Raw genomic sequence first — 14083 nt, 5'->3', positions numbered from 1 at the left:
GAGAGTGAAAGTGAAGTGTGAGAGTGATGAGTGAAAGTGTGGGCCGGGTAAGGTATGAAGGGTAGGGTTTCCACATTTTGCTTTTATAGTTCAATTAGTTTTAGATTAATTAGTTTAATTAGATAAAATCAGGAGTATTTAGTTAGTTTAATTATTGGTGATTAAAATTTAATAGGTTTTAAAATGCTGGCCGGATCCGGATCATTGAATTTTGAAATTTTGAATTGATGACAGCCCACTGCAACTTTAGTTTTCTTAGTTACTTGGTAACTTAGTTTGATAACTTAGTTTACTTACTAACTGAATTAGTTTGAAATGAAGTGATGGATTGGACTTTAAAGCTGCCAAAGTATCTGCCAAAGCATCTGTCCAGCTGCAAATATTTTTTGAAAATGGCCAAGCCCAGGCGCGTTTCCGGTAGGGAGGGGGGAAGTTAAATATTTATAAAATATTTTATATTTAATATAATAATATATAATAATATTTCGGTTCGGTTCGGTCGGTTCGGTGTCTTAAAATTTGACACCGAAAACCGAACCGAAATTTTCGATTTTTGATGTAATAAAACCAAAACCGAACCGAACCGAAACCAAACCGAAATTTTTGCATCGGTTCGGTCGGTTTGAAACGGTTTTTTCGGTTCTTCGGTTTTTTGCACACCCCTAATTCTGAGTGTATTGTGCAGGATCTGAGGACGGGGCAAGAGCTTGGGACCGGTCCTAGAGTTAGGCGTATGTTTCCCGTGGACAATCTTTATCTTCCACCTGTTGCTCCTGTTTCTGTTGCTGCTGCAGTTGCTGCGGTTTCTTCCTTACCTTCTCTCGCACTCTGGCATTCTCATCTTGGTCATGCCCCATCTTCTCGGGTACAACAATTATCTTCTAAGGGTCTGTTGGGTTTTGTGTCTAAAGGCAATTTTGATTGCACTTCTTGCCAATTAAGAAAACAGTCAGCTTTACCTTTCAATAATAGTGACTCTATCTCTAATAGTATTTTTGAGTTAATTCATTTTGATGTTTAGGGACCTTCTCTTGTTACTAGTATTGGTGGATCTCGATATTTTGTTGTTTTTATTGATGATTATTCTCGTTATAGTTGGATTTTTCCTATGAAATCTCGTTCTGAAATCTTACCAATATACAGTGACTTTGCAAAAATGGTTGAAACACAATTCTCCAAACGTATCAAAACTTTTCGATCTGATAATGCTCTTGAATATACTTAATATGCTTTTTAAGCTCTGTTACATTCCTATGGCACTGTACATCATCTAACTTGTCCAGGTACCTCTTAGCAAAATGGTCGAGCCGAAAGAAAACTTCGTCATATTCTTAACACTGTTCGTGCTCTTCTTCTTTCTGCCAAAGTTCCTACCCCATTTTGGGGTGAAGCCGCTCTTCATGCTGTTCATGCTATTAATCACATTCCAAGCACTGTCATCCATAATCAGACTCCGTATAAGCGTCTTTTTGGGTCACCTCTTGACTATCATTACCTTCCCTCCTTTGGATCTGCTTGTTTCGTTCTTCTTCAACTTCATGAGCACAAAAAACTTGAGTCTTAATCTAGACTTTGTTTCCTTGGTTATGGCGAAACTCAAAAAAGGTATCGATGTTATGATCCCGTCTCTTATCGTCTTCGTGTTTCTCGTAATGTTGTCTTTTGGGAACATCGCTTATTTGTTGAACTCTCTCATTTTCGTTCTTCCCTAACTAACTCCTTTGTTTTAGTAATATTTCCAGATGAGTCTCATGTTCCTTCTACAAATACTCTTAATCCTCCTTTAGACTTCTCTATCCAACCTTTAGATATTTTTGATGCTTCTCCTAGACAGGTTAAAGATGAACAGGTTGATGACGAGCTACCCTATCTTGAGCCTAGGTCCCCTGCTCCCACTCCGCCTGAAGATCCTCCACAAGACATTCCACCTCGCCACTCAACCCGAGTAAGATCCGTTCCTACACATTTACTTGACTATCATGTTTACACTGCCCTTGCTACACTCCACGAGCCTCAAACCTTTTGTGAGGCCTCCATTGACCCTTTCTGGCAGATTGCAATAAAAGAGGAACTTGATGCATTAACCAAAAACCATACTTAGGATTTGGTTACTCTCCCTCCTGGACAGTCTGTGGTTGGTTGTAAGTGGATCTATAAGATCAAGACTCGCTCTGATGGGTCCATTGAGCGCTACAAGGCTCGTCTTGTTGCAAAAGGTTTTACACAGGAGTATGGGATTGATTATGAAGAGACTTTTGCCCTAGTTGCTCATATCTCATCTATTTGTGCCCTCTTAGTTGTTGCCGCTGCTAGTAAATGGGGCATTTTTCAGATGGATGTTAAAAATGCCTTCCTCAATGGGGATCTGAGTGAAGAAGTCTATATGCAACCTCCTCTTGGTCTATATGTTGAATCAAATAAGGTTTGTCGCATTTGACGTGCACTTTATGGCCTTAAACAAGCTCCACGAGCTTGGTTTGCCAAGTTCAGCTACACCATCTTTCGCTTGGGTTACACTACCAGTCCTTATGATTCTGCCTTATTTCTTCGTTGCAATGATAAAGGCACCATTTTGCTTCTCCTATATGTGGATGATATGATCATAACTGGTGATGACCTCAGTGGCATTCAAGAACTCAAGGATTTTCTCAATCAGCAGTTTGAGATGAAAGATCTTGGACATCTCAACTATTTCTTGGGTCTTGAAATCACTCGTTCCACAGATGGTCTTTATATTACTCAAGCCAAGTATGCATCTGACCTTTTGTCTTGAGCTAGACTCACTGACAGCAAGATTATTGACACTTCAGTTGAACTTAATGCGCATCTGACACCCTCGGGGGGGAAACCATTGTCTAATCCCTCTCTTTACAGACGATTGATTAACAGCCTAGTTTATCTCACAGTTACTTGTCCAGACATTTCCTATGCTGTTCATCAGGTCAGCCAGTATCTGTCTGCTCTACGATCGACTCACTATGCTGCTGTTCTGTGCATTCTACGATACTTAAAGGGCACTCTCTTCCATGGCCTTTTCTACTCAGCTCAGTCTCCTCTTGTACTCCGTGCATTCTCTGATGCTGATTGGGTAGAAGATCCTACTGATCACAGGTCCATTATGAGTTATTGCTTTCTTCTTGGTTCTTCTTTGATTTCTTGACGAAGTAAGAAACAAACTTTTGTGGCCCACTCCAGTACTGAAGCAGAATATCGTGCTCTTGTTGATACCACATCTGAGCTCCTTTGGCTACGATGGCTTCTTAAGGATTTAGGCATGTCCACATTCTCTGCTACTCCTCTTTATTTTGACAACCAAAGTGCCATTCATATTGCTCACAATGATGTCTTCTATGAACGGACTAAACACATTGAGATTGATTGTCATTTTATCCATTATCATCTTGTCTATAGTGCTCTTAAGCTCTTCTCAATTTCCTCAAAAGATCAACTTGCTCATATCTTTACCAAGTCACATCCTAAAGGATGCCTTCGAGATTTGGTTGACAACTTCAAGCTGGTCTCACATCCACCTTGAGTTTAAAGGGGGCTGTTAACGTGTATAATATTGTGGGTTTTAGGCCCAGTTAGATTACTTGTATAGCACACATTATTCTTGTACTACACTCTTCTTGTACTGCACACATATTTACTTGTACTGCACATATATGCCTCCTATATAAAGGCACACTCATGTATATTCTTTGATTATGAAATACAATACTACAGATTTAAGTATTTCTAACAAGTCCTAACTCAAATTTTAGAAGAGTCTGTGTCTCTTTGGTTACTTCATTTCATTTCCCATATTTCCTTGTTTCCCACGAGTGAATCATGTCTATAATTGGAGAGGTTGCTTTATCCATTTTCTTTGGGAAGCTGTTTGACAACTTAACTTCCTATGATTTGTTGAAATTCTTTTAGCAAGAGAAAGTTGATGCTGACCTCAAGAGGTGGAGGACAACGTTAATGAAGATCCATGTTGTTTTGGATGACGCTGAAGAGAAGCAAATGACAAACAAGTTCGTGAAGATCTAGTTGGATGAGTTGGAAGACTTGGCCTATGATGTGGACGACATCTTGGACAAGTTTGCTATTGAAGCTTTGCGACGGAAGTTGAACCCAGAACCCAACACAAGTAAGGTACGAAAGATCACTGATGCTTGTATTAGTTCGAATCGAAGTTTTGTTAGGTCGATGCGGTCCAAGATTGAAGAGATTGATGCAAGACTGAAAAATATAGTCACTGATAAGAAAGATCTAGAGTTGAGAGAAAATACTGGGGGAAGGACCAGAACAACAAGATCAAGGGTGCCCACAACTTCTTTGGTGAATGAAAGTCATGTTTACGGCAGGGAAGAAGATAAAAAGGCTATTGTCAAGTTGTTGCTGAGTGGTGAATCGAGTGATGCTCAACTCTCTGTGATTCCCATAGTTGGTATGGGAGGACTTGGGAAGACAACTCTTGCCCAACTAGTCTACAATGATGATGACGTGAACCATTATTTTGATTTGAAAGCATGGGCTTCTGTTTCTGAAGATTTTGACATTATAAGGGTGACAAAAGCAATTATGCAATCAGTCACTTTTGAGCATTGTGATGCTAATGATATAAATTTAATACAAGTCAAATTGAAGGAGACATTATTTGGTAAGAAGTTTTTACTCATTTTGGATGACGTTTGGAATGAAAACTATGATGACTAGACTAAACTACGTAGTCCATTTGAATTTGGGCTCCAGGAAGTAAGATTATTGTCATAACTCGGAATTATGGTGTTTCATCAACAATGGGAACTACTCCAACTTATGAATTGAAAGAGTTGTCAAATGATGCTTGTTGGAATCTATTTATCCAACGTGCATTGGGGTCAACAAATTTTACTGCACATCCAGAACTCGAAGAAATTGGTAGAAAAATCTTAGACAAGTGTAAGGGCTCACCTTTGGCGGAAAAAGTACTTGGAGGCCTTTTACGCACTAAACATGATCATGACAAGTGGAAAGATGGGTTAGATAGCAAGATTTGGTCTATTCCAAAGGAAAAAAGCAGTATTTTTCCAATTCTTAAATTGAGCTACCAATATCTCCCTTCACATTTAAAGAGGTGCTTTGCTTATTGTTCACTGTTACCAAAAGATTATAAATTTGAGAAGAAAGAGTTAGTTTTGCTATGGATGGCAGAAGGTTTTTTCCAAGAAACAAAAGGAAACAAGTCAATGGAAGATCTTGGTGATGAGTGTTTTTGTGATCTCCTTAGGAGATCGTTTTTTCAACAAACAAGTAGCAATGATTCACTTTTCATCATGCATGATCTTATCAATGATTTAGCTCAATGGGCAGCAAGAGGCTTGTGCTATAGATTGGAAGATGTATTGGATGGAAATAAGCAATTTGAGATTTCTACAAAGGTACGTCATTTCTCTTACATTCGAAGTCTTTATGAAGGCATGAAAAGGTTTGAAGACTTTCCCAAAAATATGCATTTACGGACCTTCCTACCGCTACCAATAAATGAGCATGGCTACTTAACAAACTACATTCCTAATTGTTGGCTACCACAATTAAGATACTTAAGGGTATTATCTTTATATGGATATCGATTCGTTGAGGTACCAAATTCAATTGGTGATTTGAAATATCTAAGGTACTTAAACCTTTCTGATACTAAGATTACAAGTTTACCAAAATCCATAAGTTCTTTGTTCAACTTGCAAACATTGTTATTGAAAGGTTGCAACCGTCTAATAAAGTTACCAGTGAAAATTGGGAATATGGTCAATCTTAGACATCTTGATATTACAAATGTGAATTCAATTATAGAAATGCTAGTGGGAATAAAAGAATTAAAAAACCTACAAACATTGTCTAATTTTGTTGTGGGGAAAGATACTAGATCTAAGATAGGAGACTTGATGAACTTGGAGTCTCTTAAGGGAACACTTTGCATTTCACATTTGGAGAACATGCTTGATGTTGAGGATGCAAGAAGGGCCAATTTAATTTGTAAGAAGAATTTAGATATATTAGTGATGAAATGGGAGTCTGAGCTTGATGATTTACAAGATACAAGAGCTAGTCTAGATATTCTTGAGATGCTACGACCTTCAACAATGGTGAAAGAAATTTCAATTGATGGCTATGTTGGTATGAAATTCCCAACTTGGTTTGGACATTCATCATTTTCTAATGTGGTGTGCCTAAGGATTGAAAGGTGCAGAAAATGCACATCCTTACCTGCAATTGGAAAATTATCATCCTTAAGAGACCTTGTCCTTGTAGGATTGTCTACAGTACGAACAGTTGGTCTTGTGTTTTATGGGGAAGATTGCCCAAAGCCTTTCCAATCCTTAGAGACACTTTGCTTTAAGGATATGCAAGAATGGAAAGATTGGATTCCATGCAAAGTTGAGTATGAAGAATTGCCTCACTTGCGTGAGCTTTTTATTTTTCAATGCCCTAAATTGCAAGGAAAATTGCCCCACCATGTTCCATTATTGGAAAATTTTTCTATTAATGGATGTGAGCAATTGGATGTTTCAATTCCAAACTTCCCAAAGCTTCATGCATTAGAAATTATGGGATGTAAAGGGGTGGAGAGCATAGGTACATTTGAGTTATGCTTGCTAAAGTCAACTATTCTTTCTATTCCATATGTGAAAAGCTTGAAGGAGGAGTTCATGCATAGATTAGCTAAGGTAGAAAATCTTAAGATAGATAATTGTAAGGAGCTAACATCTTTGTGGCAAGATGAATTCATATCCCTTGTAACATTGGATATAAGAAATTGCTTGAGTCTTGTCAACATCAGCATGACATCTACTTTAAGGACATTGAATATTGAGGATTGCAATGGTTTGAAATCCTTGTTAATCTCTGATTGTACATGTTTGGAAAACGCAAGCATTAGGAGATGTAATTCTTTGACGTTGATTTCAAGAGGTCAGTTGCCTCAAAATTTGAAAACGCTATATATAAGTGATTATGAGAATTTGCAGTTTTTGGTAGACGAGGGAAAGGCTTCTTCTAATTTTTCTTCTCTTCTTGAGGACTTGTTTATTCAGGGCTGTCCATCTCTAAAATGCTTATCATCAAGTGGCGACCTACTTACCATGCTTAAACGCCTTCAGATTTTGTCATGCATAGAGTTCACATCCTTATCATAAAAAAACCAGTTACCTACAGCTCTTAAATACCTTTCTGTAGTGGACTGTCCAAAGATGGAGTCAATAGCGAACAACTTACCCAACAATGCGTCCCTTAAATACCTTGGAATCGGATGTTGTGCAAAGTTGAAATCCTTACCGGTGGGCCTACACAAACTCTGCCACCTCAATTATATCGGGATAAGTCGTTGCCCTAGTTTTGTTTCCTTCCCAGATGGAGGGTTACTCCCCACCAACTTGAGAGATCTTTCAATCCAATACTGTGAGAAACTAGAGGCCTGGCCCAACTGCATGCCAAACCTCAATTCTCTTCATATCATTAATTGTCCAAGTGTCGTATACTTTCTAGAAGAGGGTTACCCCACCAATCTAACATCACTCTCATTTGGCGGGGAGAGTATCTGTAAGCAACTAACTATGTGGGGATTGCACAGACTAACCTCTCTTACATCACTCTTAATTGATGGTGGAATTCCAAATTGGCAGTCATTTCCAAATGAGCAAAATGGGAAGCTGACGATGATGCTTCCTTTATCTCTTACCCAATTAGTGATTAGGAGCATTCCTAATATAGTAATCCTATCTTCAAATGGCTTTCAAAATCTCTCTGTTCTTGAACAATAATTCATCAGAAATTGACCTAAACTCGCATCCCTCCCAGAGAAGGGCCTACCTTCCTCACTTCTGCGACTTTATATTTACAAGTGTCCATTGTTGAAACAACACTGCAAGGTAGGCAGGCGAGAATGGTCCAAGATTTCCAACATCCCTTATGTTGAGATTGATGAGAGATCTATCTATGAGTTGGAGGAAGAGGAGCAATAGAAAATTGTAAAGCAAAGAGCAATATTTACTCATAATAGTTACTCCTTCCTTCCAGGTACAACATTATTTGGTTTCATAATATTTCTCATTACATTTTTAACATCAAAAGCTGAATAAAACAAAATCCTATGTGTTTGTATTTAAACCCAAGGTAATTCTTACACTTTTGCAGTAGTGACTAACTTCTGAACCGCTAAACGTTCTATTGTAATTTCAAATCATTGAGGTGTGTCAAATTTAGTTTTTTCCTCTTTTAACAATTGAACTTCTGGAACTTTGAAATTTTACATCAAATTTGAATGATGTGAACACTTATGCTCGGGCAGGCAGGTATTCGATAAAATGCCTAAAAGAGATATTGTATAGTGTTTGAAATTTTATTACCTCATTAATATCTCATATACTTTGTAATTTGTTTAAATTATTGGCTTGGCTATCAGCTGTGATTTGATGATTGCTGGTTATTAGTATATGTGCACAGAATGGTAGGATGCCCTTTTAATACTATGGTTGTGCAGATTGTCGTTTCAAACATATATCATGCCTTGCATAGATTGATCAAATCATTGTCACCTGTGCTGTAGATGGCAGGTATTTTATAACTATTAAGTCCATTAATAATTTAATATCATTGTTTCCTTAAAATGTGTACCCACCCAATATTAGTATGATATAAATGATCTAGACTATTCCATAACTTATGTTGATCTTGGCCACTTCATTAGAGAAAGAGGAGCAGCAGCAATAACTGTGCAAAACAGAGAGGAAATAAGTTTAGATATTTACTCCTTCCAGGTACAACATTAATTGGTTTCATAATATTACTCATTAATTGTTTGTATTTAAAATACAATATGATTTCAATAATTCAGACCCCAACCCAACCTAATTCTTGCATTGTTGCAGAAGAGACTAGCTTCTGAACTGATAAACCTTCTATTGGAATTTCAAAACATATGTTCAATTTTGGTTACCATATGTTCAATTTTTTTTACCTTATCAATATCCCTTATTGTTAGTAACTAGCTAATATCCCACGTGATGCGATGCATTTTAATAAATTTTCTAAGAAGTTAATTATGACCTATTCATGAATACTATTATTATTAGTCATAGTTAATCTTTGAAGTTTTGTAGTCATAATTATAATAATAATAATAAATAAATAAATAAAAGAATGCAACTTTGTTTTGGTTAAGTGATTAAACTTTTAGTAAAACTAGCTAAATTCCTGCAAGATAAGCGGTGCAACTTATTATTAGTTTTCTCCAATATTTCAATAAGTTTGCCAAGAATATTGTAGGTTAATTGGTTGGCACCTCAATTTCCAGTAGAGATATTCATGTTTCATATCCCCAAACTATCGATGCATAAAAAAATTTTGAATAAATTTCCTTGTAAAAAATTGTAATCTTTAGTTATTTTATAGACAAAATAGAAATCATATTATGTGTTTGTGTGTGTGTGTGTTCACAAATTGAAAATTGCATGATATAGTAATTAATATAGATAATCATGTTTCATGCCTACTAAAAAAAAATGCACATATCCTTCAATTATTGTTTCTCATATAAATGTAGAAATATTATATTAAACACACACACACACACACACACATATATTACATGTGACTGAAAGGAGTTAGGAAATTTAAAGGACTAAGATTTATTTTAGTGAATTCACAAATATTTAATTTTTTTTATGGCTCTTGTGTCAATTGTTGTCGTAGCAACTAACCATGAGTAAGAATGTTAATTATATTCTAAATTTATTATTATTATTCCAACTAAAAATTATCTCTTAGATAGAATTTATAAAAATAATCATATAAATTCATTTGATATAAATAATTAATATACAACTATAGATAATTAATATAAGCATAAATTACTCTATTAGCTAATTTAATAAACTAATACTTTGATATAAATACAAACTTTGTTGATTTAGAACCCTAAATAAAGAGAACCTCAAGGAATGCTCCACATGACACAACCTCATATTCTCTAGCATGAGGTCTCTATTTATATATATATATATATATATATATTGATGTTTAATTTATCATGGCACTACATATTCACTCATTCATAGCTTTATTATCACTAGAATATTAGAGTTATTGCGCAATGTAACATGAACTACTAATCAATAGAAGTGGGGGAGAGAGAGGGCGGGGGATAAGCTTTTCCAATTTCTTCCCCACCCCTTAATTTATTAATTATTTAACTTAAATTAGGTATAAATCTTTTACAAGTCTCCATTCTTTTTTTTTTTTTTTTTTTTTTATAGACATTCATTTCATGTATTAATGTCTCTTTTTTGTAATATTCACATTTTTCCACATATTACTCGTTAGCTTTAGGAACATTCAAAGCATATTTTCATAAAAATATATAAATAAATCTATTTAGTAAGGACTAATTTTTCTTTCTGAGATTTTTTTTTTTTTTTTTTTTTTTTTTTTTNAGGAGTTTATAATCCAAATGAAAAACGTTTCAGCTTTCACATAAAATTGACTGAACAGACTAAAATAGACCAAAGTGGGCCCAAGAGGCCAAACGGGTCGAAGTGGACTGAATTGGTTTAAAAAGACTAAAATAAATTGAAGTTGACCAAAATATAATGCGGTTCAACATAAGCATAATAATAATTACTATACTATAGCTTTTACACGCTTCAGCTTAGATACTACTGCACATAAATATTATGTGACACTAGCCTTTGAGCACGCGCTCATGCGCGTGCTTAGAGGCTCTTCTATTTTTTTGAATAAGGGTTAATTTAGAGCATTTATTATAATTTGGGATTACTACATTTTCCAATCACAAAAAAAAAAAAAAAAAAAAAAACCTAGGGGTGTGATGAAAAAATTATTTCACTACACATAATACTCATCACACCCCTAGGGTTTTTTTTTTTTTTTTTTTTTTGGTGATTGAAGAATGTAGTAATCCCAAATTATAATAAATGCTCTAAATTAACCCTTATCCAAAAAAATTTAATCCTAAATTTTAGTAATATAGTACACATCCATAATAAAAAGTTAAAAAGGATTTATATTTATTTATGACAGTTATCAAGTTAAATTTAATCCTAAAATGTAGTGTTTTAATCCTAAAATTTAGTAATATAGTACACATCCATAATAAAAAGTTAAAAATGGTTGATATTTAAAATTTAGCAACTACATTTTTTTTTTTCTTTTATGGTAAAAGGCTCACAGTTTTTTTGTTTATTTATTTATTTATTATTATTATTATTATTTTGTTAAAGGAAAGGCTAACAGTTATCAATTTTCGTTTAATCCAAAATTTTAGTTTTTTAGTCCTAAAAGTTAGCCACTTACTACACATCCGTAACAAAAGTTAAAAAGAGCTTAAATTTAAAATTTATCATCTACCTTTAAATTTGAGAAAAAGTGTGTAATTTTTTTATGGAGTAGTAAATTAATAATTATAAAAAAAATGTAAATTGAATTTCACATAAAATTATACAAATGATAAATATAGTTTCTGTTACAATTAAAAAAAAAAAATTGCAACAATTTCTTAGATAACGACCACTTCATGTGAGGTTTGAATTTCATTCAAACTTATCTAATATTCTATTCCAGTGCCTCCTCAATGCAATCCAAAAAATTTGTGCATACGTCAACCTAAAAGAGATAAAAGAGTTAGGGTTAAATATAAGGTTATTATTATTTTGAATAAACCAAGTATATTAAATATTTTTTTTAAAAAGAGTAAACTTTTAATTAACAATGGTTTTGAATGACACTTTTTGTCCACACACACTTTGAATGACACTTTGCATGACTTTGAATGGCTTCGGGTAAATAAAATGTTTTTGTGATTTTTTGTTAAATGAAGGAAAACAAAGAAAAAGCTTTATACCCGGTCCCTTAAAAAAAATTCCTTGAAAAAAAAAATAAAAGAAAATTCCTATTAAAAAAAACAGTTTGTGTTTTGAGGGATTACAAACCCAAAACATGTTCCAGTTCTACAACTTACACAGCAAACAAAGTTAAATAAAAAAAAATTAAAAATCGCTTTTAAAGAAAACAAAGTTAAATTAAAAACACATCCCCAGCAAACTGTGTCCCCAAAACCAAGAACCACTTGTTCCATTTTAAGAAGTAAGTTGAAACACCACAAACAAAAGTGCCCACAAATATGAGAATCAAGCACCATATTTTCGGGATATCTGGCCTTTTGCCCCTTTGGGGAAAAATATTTGGCATTATGGCCCTGTTTCGAAACTAAAATTATAATGCTTGGAACATGAATTGAGGTTATAAATGCACCCAAATAATGATCTTATTTCTACCCCACTAACTTCGTAGATTGACTAAGCTATGAGTTGCAACACCTTAACATCAAATCGTACAATGCGAACCAAGTTTGGATCTACTTCAACAAATGGATTATCTCAAGTTCCAGCAGATCAACAACTACAGACATACACAGACCACTATGGAGGGAAATGGGTTGGAAAGAAGAGAGATTTCCTTAATATGCCAATATACACGTACGAGAGTCTTGGAAGCGTCGGGCACATCATGGTCGGCAAACCTACAAAACTAAGTATAGATACCACCGCAATAGAGTTCACCGTAGCAGAACCACCATGGTCAACCCTATACGAGAAGAGGTGTGATTTGGAGGTGTATTGTCGATGGCATGGGTTACGAGTTCCTAAGGCACGCTCAACCGAGTTACCTAGAGATGAACCTGCCAACATACTTGCTCGTCCTGAACAAGAGAACAATCAAATGCAAAGGTGATTAGACCATTTTCATGCAATCCAAAAGGCTAAGAAGCATCTAAAGGGGAAGGCGCAAGAGCAAGCCATCAAGTCTATTAATGAAGTTACTGCATTAGATGATGAAAGAGATATTTCAGACTTCTCAGATTCAAGTAATGATGATTTCCAAAAATTTCTACCTACGAACATTAGACGCTGTTGTTAATGTCTACACGTTCTGTGCAATACAAAATGTTGTTGTTAATGTCTAATAACTGATGATTATGTACATTCAACTTTTGCAAATCTAAAGATTAACTGTTCATTAATTATTGAGTTTACACGATCTTGTTCATTCAACAAATTCAAATTTTTAAACAAATTCATAATGTACATACTTTTCCATTGAATTTTCATTATTTTGTACTTTCAACGAAATCAAATTTCTCAACAAGTCTAGACTATCTGTACATCTAATTTACACAATTTTATATTGTACTTTCAAGATTTTATACAATCAACAAATTCGAATGATCTATATATCTAAATTTTGATTTTTACAAATTTGAACAATCTGTACATCTAATGTACACAATTTTCTCTTGAATTTTCACGATTTTGTACTTTCAACGAAATCAAGTTTCTTAACAAGTCCAGAATATTTGTACATCTAATGTACACAACTTTCTATTGAATTTTCACGATTTGGTACGTTCAATAATTTCGATTTTCCATTAAGATTTCACAATTTTGTACGTTCGACAATTTTGAAATTTTCATCAAATTAGGATGATTAGTACATTAGTACATAGTTTTAAATTGAATTTTCACTATTTTGTACATTTGACGACTTCAAATTTGGAAACAAATTTGGATGATCTGTGCATCTAATGTAATTAATTTTCCATTAAGTTTACTCAATTTGGTATATTCTTCAATTTTCATTTGAATTTTCACAATTTTACACACTCAACAAATTCAAATTTTTCAACAAATTTGTACTATATATACATCTAATGTACACAATCTTTCCCTTGAGTTTTCACAGTTTTGTACATTCAACGAATTCAAATTTTTAAACAAATTCATACGATTTATACATCTAACGTACATACTTTTTCATTGAATTTTCATTATTTTGTACTTTCAACGAAATCAAATTTCTCAACAAGTCTAGACTAACTGTACATCGTATGTACACCTTCACGATTTGGTACGTTCATTGATTTTCCATCGATTTTTCTCGAATTTCTATATTCAACTAATTCGAACTATTTTACAAATTCAAATTTTTCGAGGGATTTGCCATTAGGTGATTTATACAAATCATTCATTTTTCTTTCAAGGAG

General features: G+C 34.2%; 1 protein-coding gene across 1 annotated transcript; it reads left to right on the top strand.

The window, feature by feature from the left end:
- The first annotated feature begins 4787 nt into the window (after positions 1-4787).
- On the top strand, positions 4788-7163 carry LOC112030409 (putative disease resistance RPP13-like protein 1). The gene has a single exon (XM_024063103.1). It carries the CDS (start codon positions 4788-4790, stop codon positions 7161-7163), a length of 2376 nt encoding a protein of 791 aa, XP_023918871.1.
- Positions 7164-14083: the final 6920 nt, after the last annotated feature.

Source organism: Quercus suber, unplaced genomic scaffold (assembly GCF_002906115.3).
Source record: "Quercus suber isolate HL8 unplaced genomic scaffold, Cork oak 2.0 scaffold_297, whole genome shotgun sequence".
Classification (NCBI taxonomy): Eukaryota; Viridiplantae; Streptophyta; class Magnoliopsida; order Fagales; family Fagaceae; genus Quercus; species Quercus suber.
The sequence above is the reverse complement of the archived record's forward strand: the minus strand, read 5'-3'. Positions and strand labels throughout refer to the sequence as shown.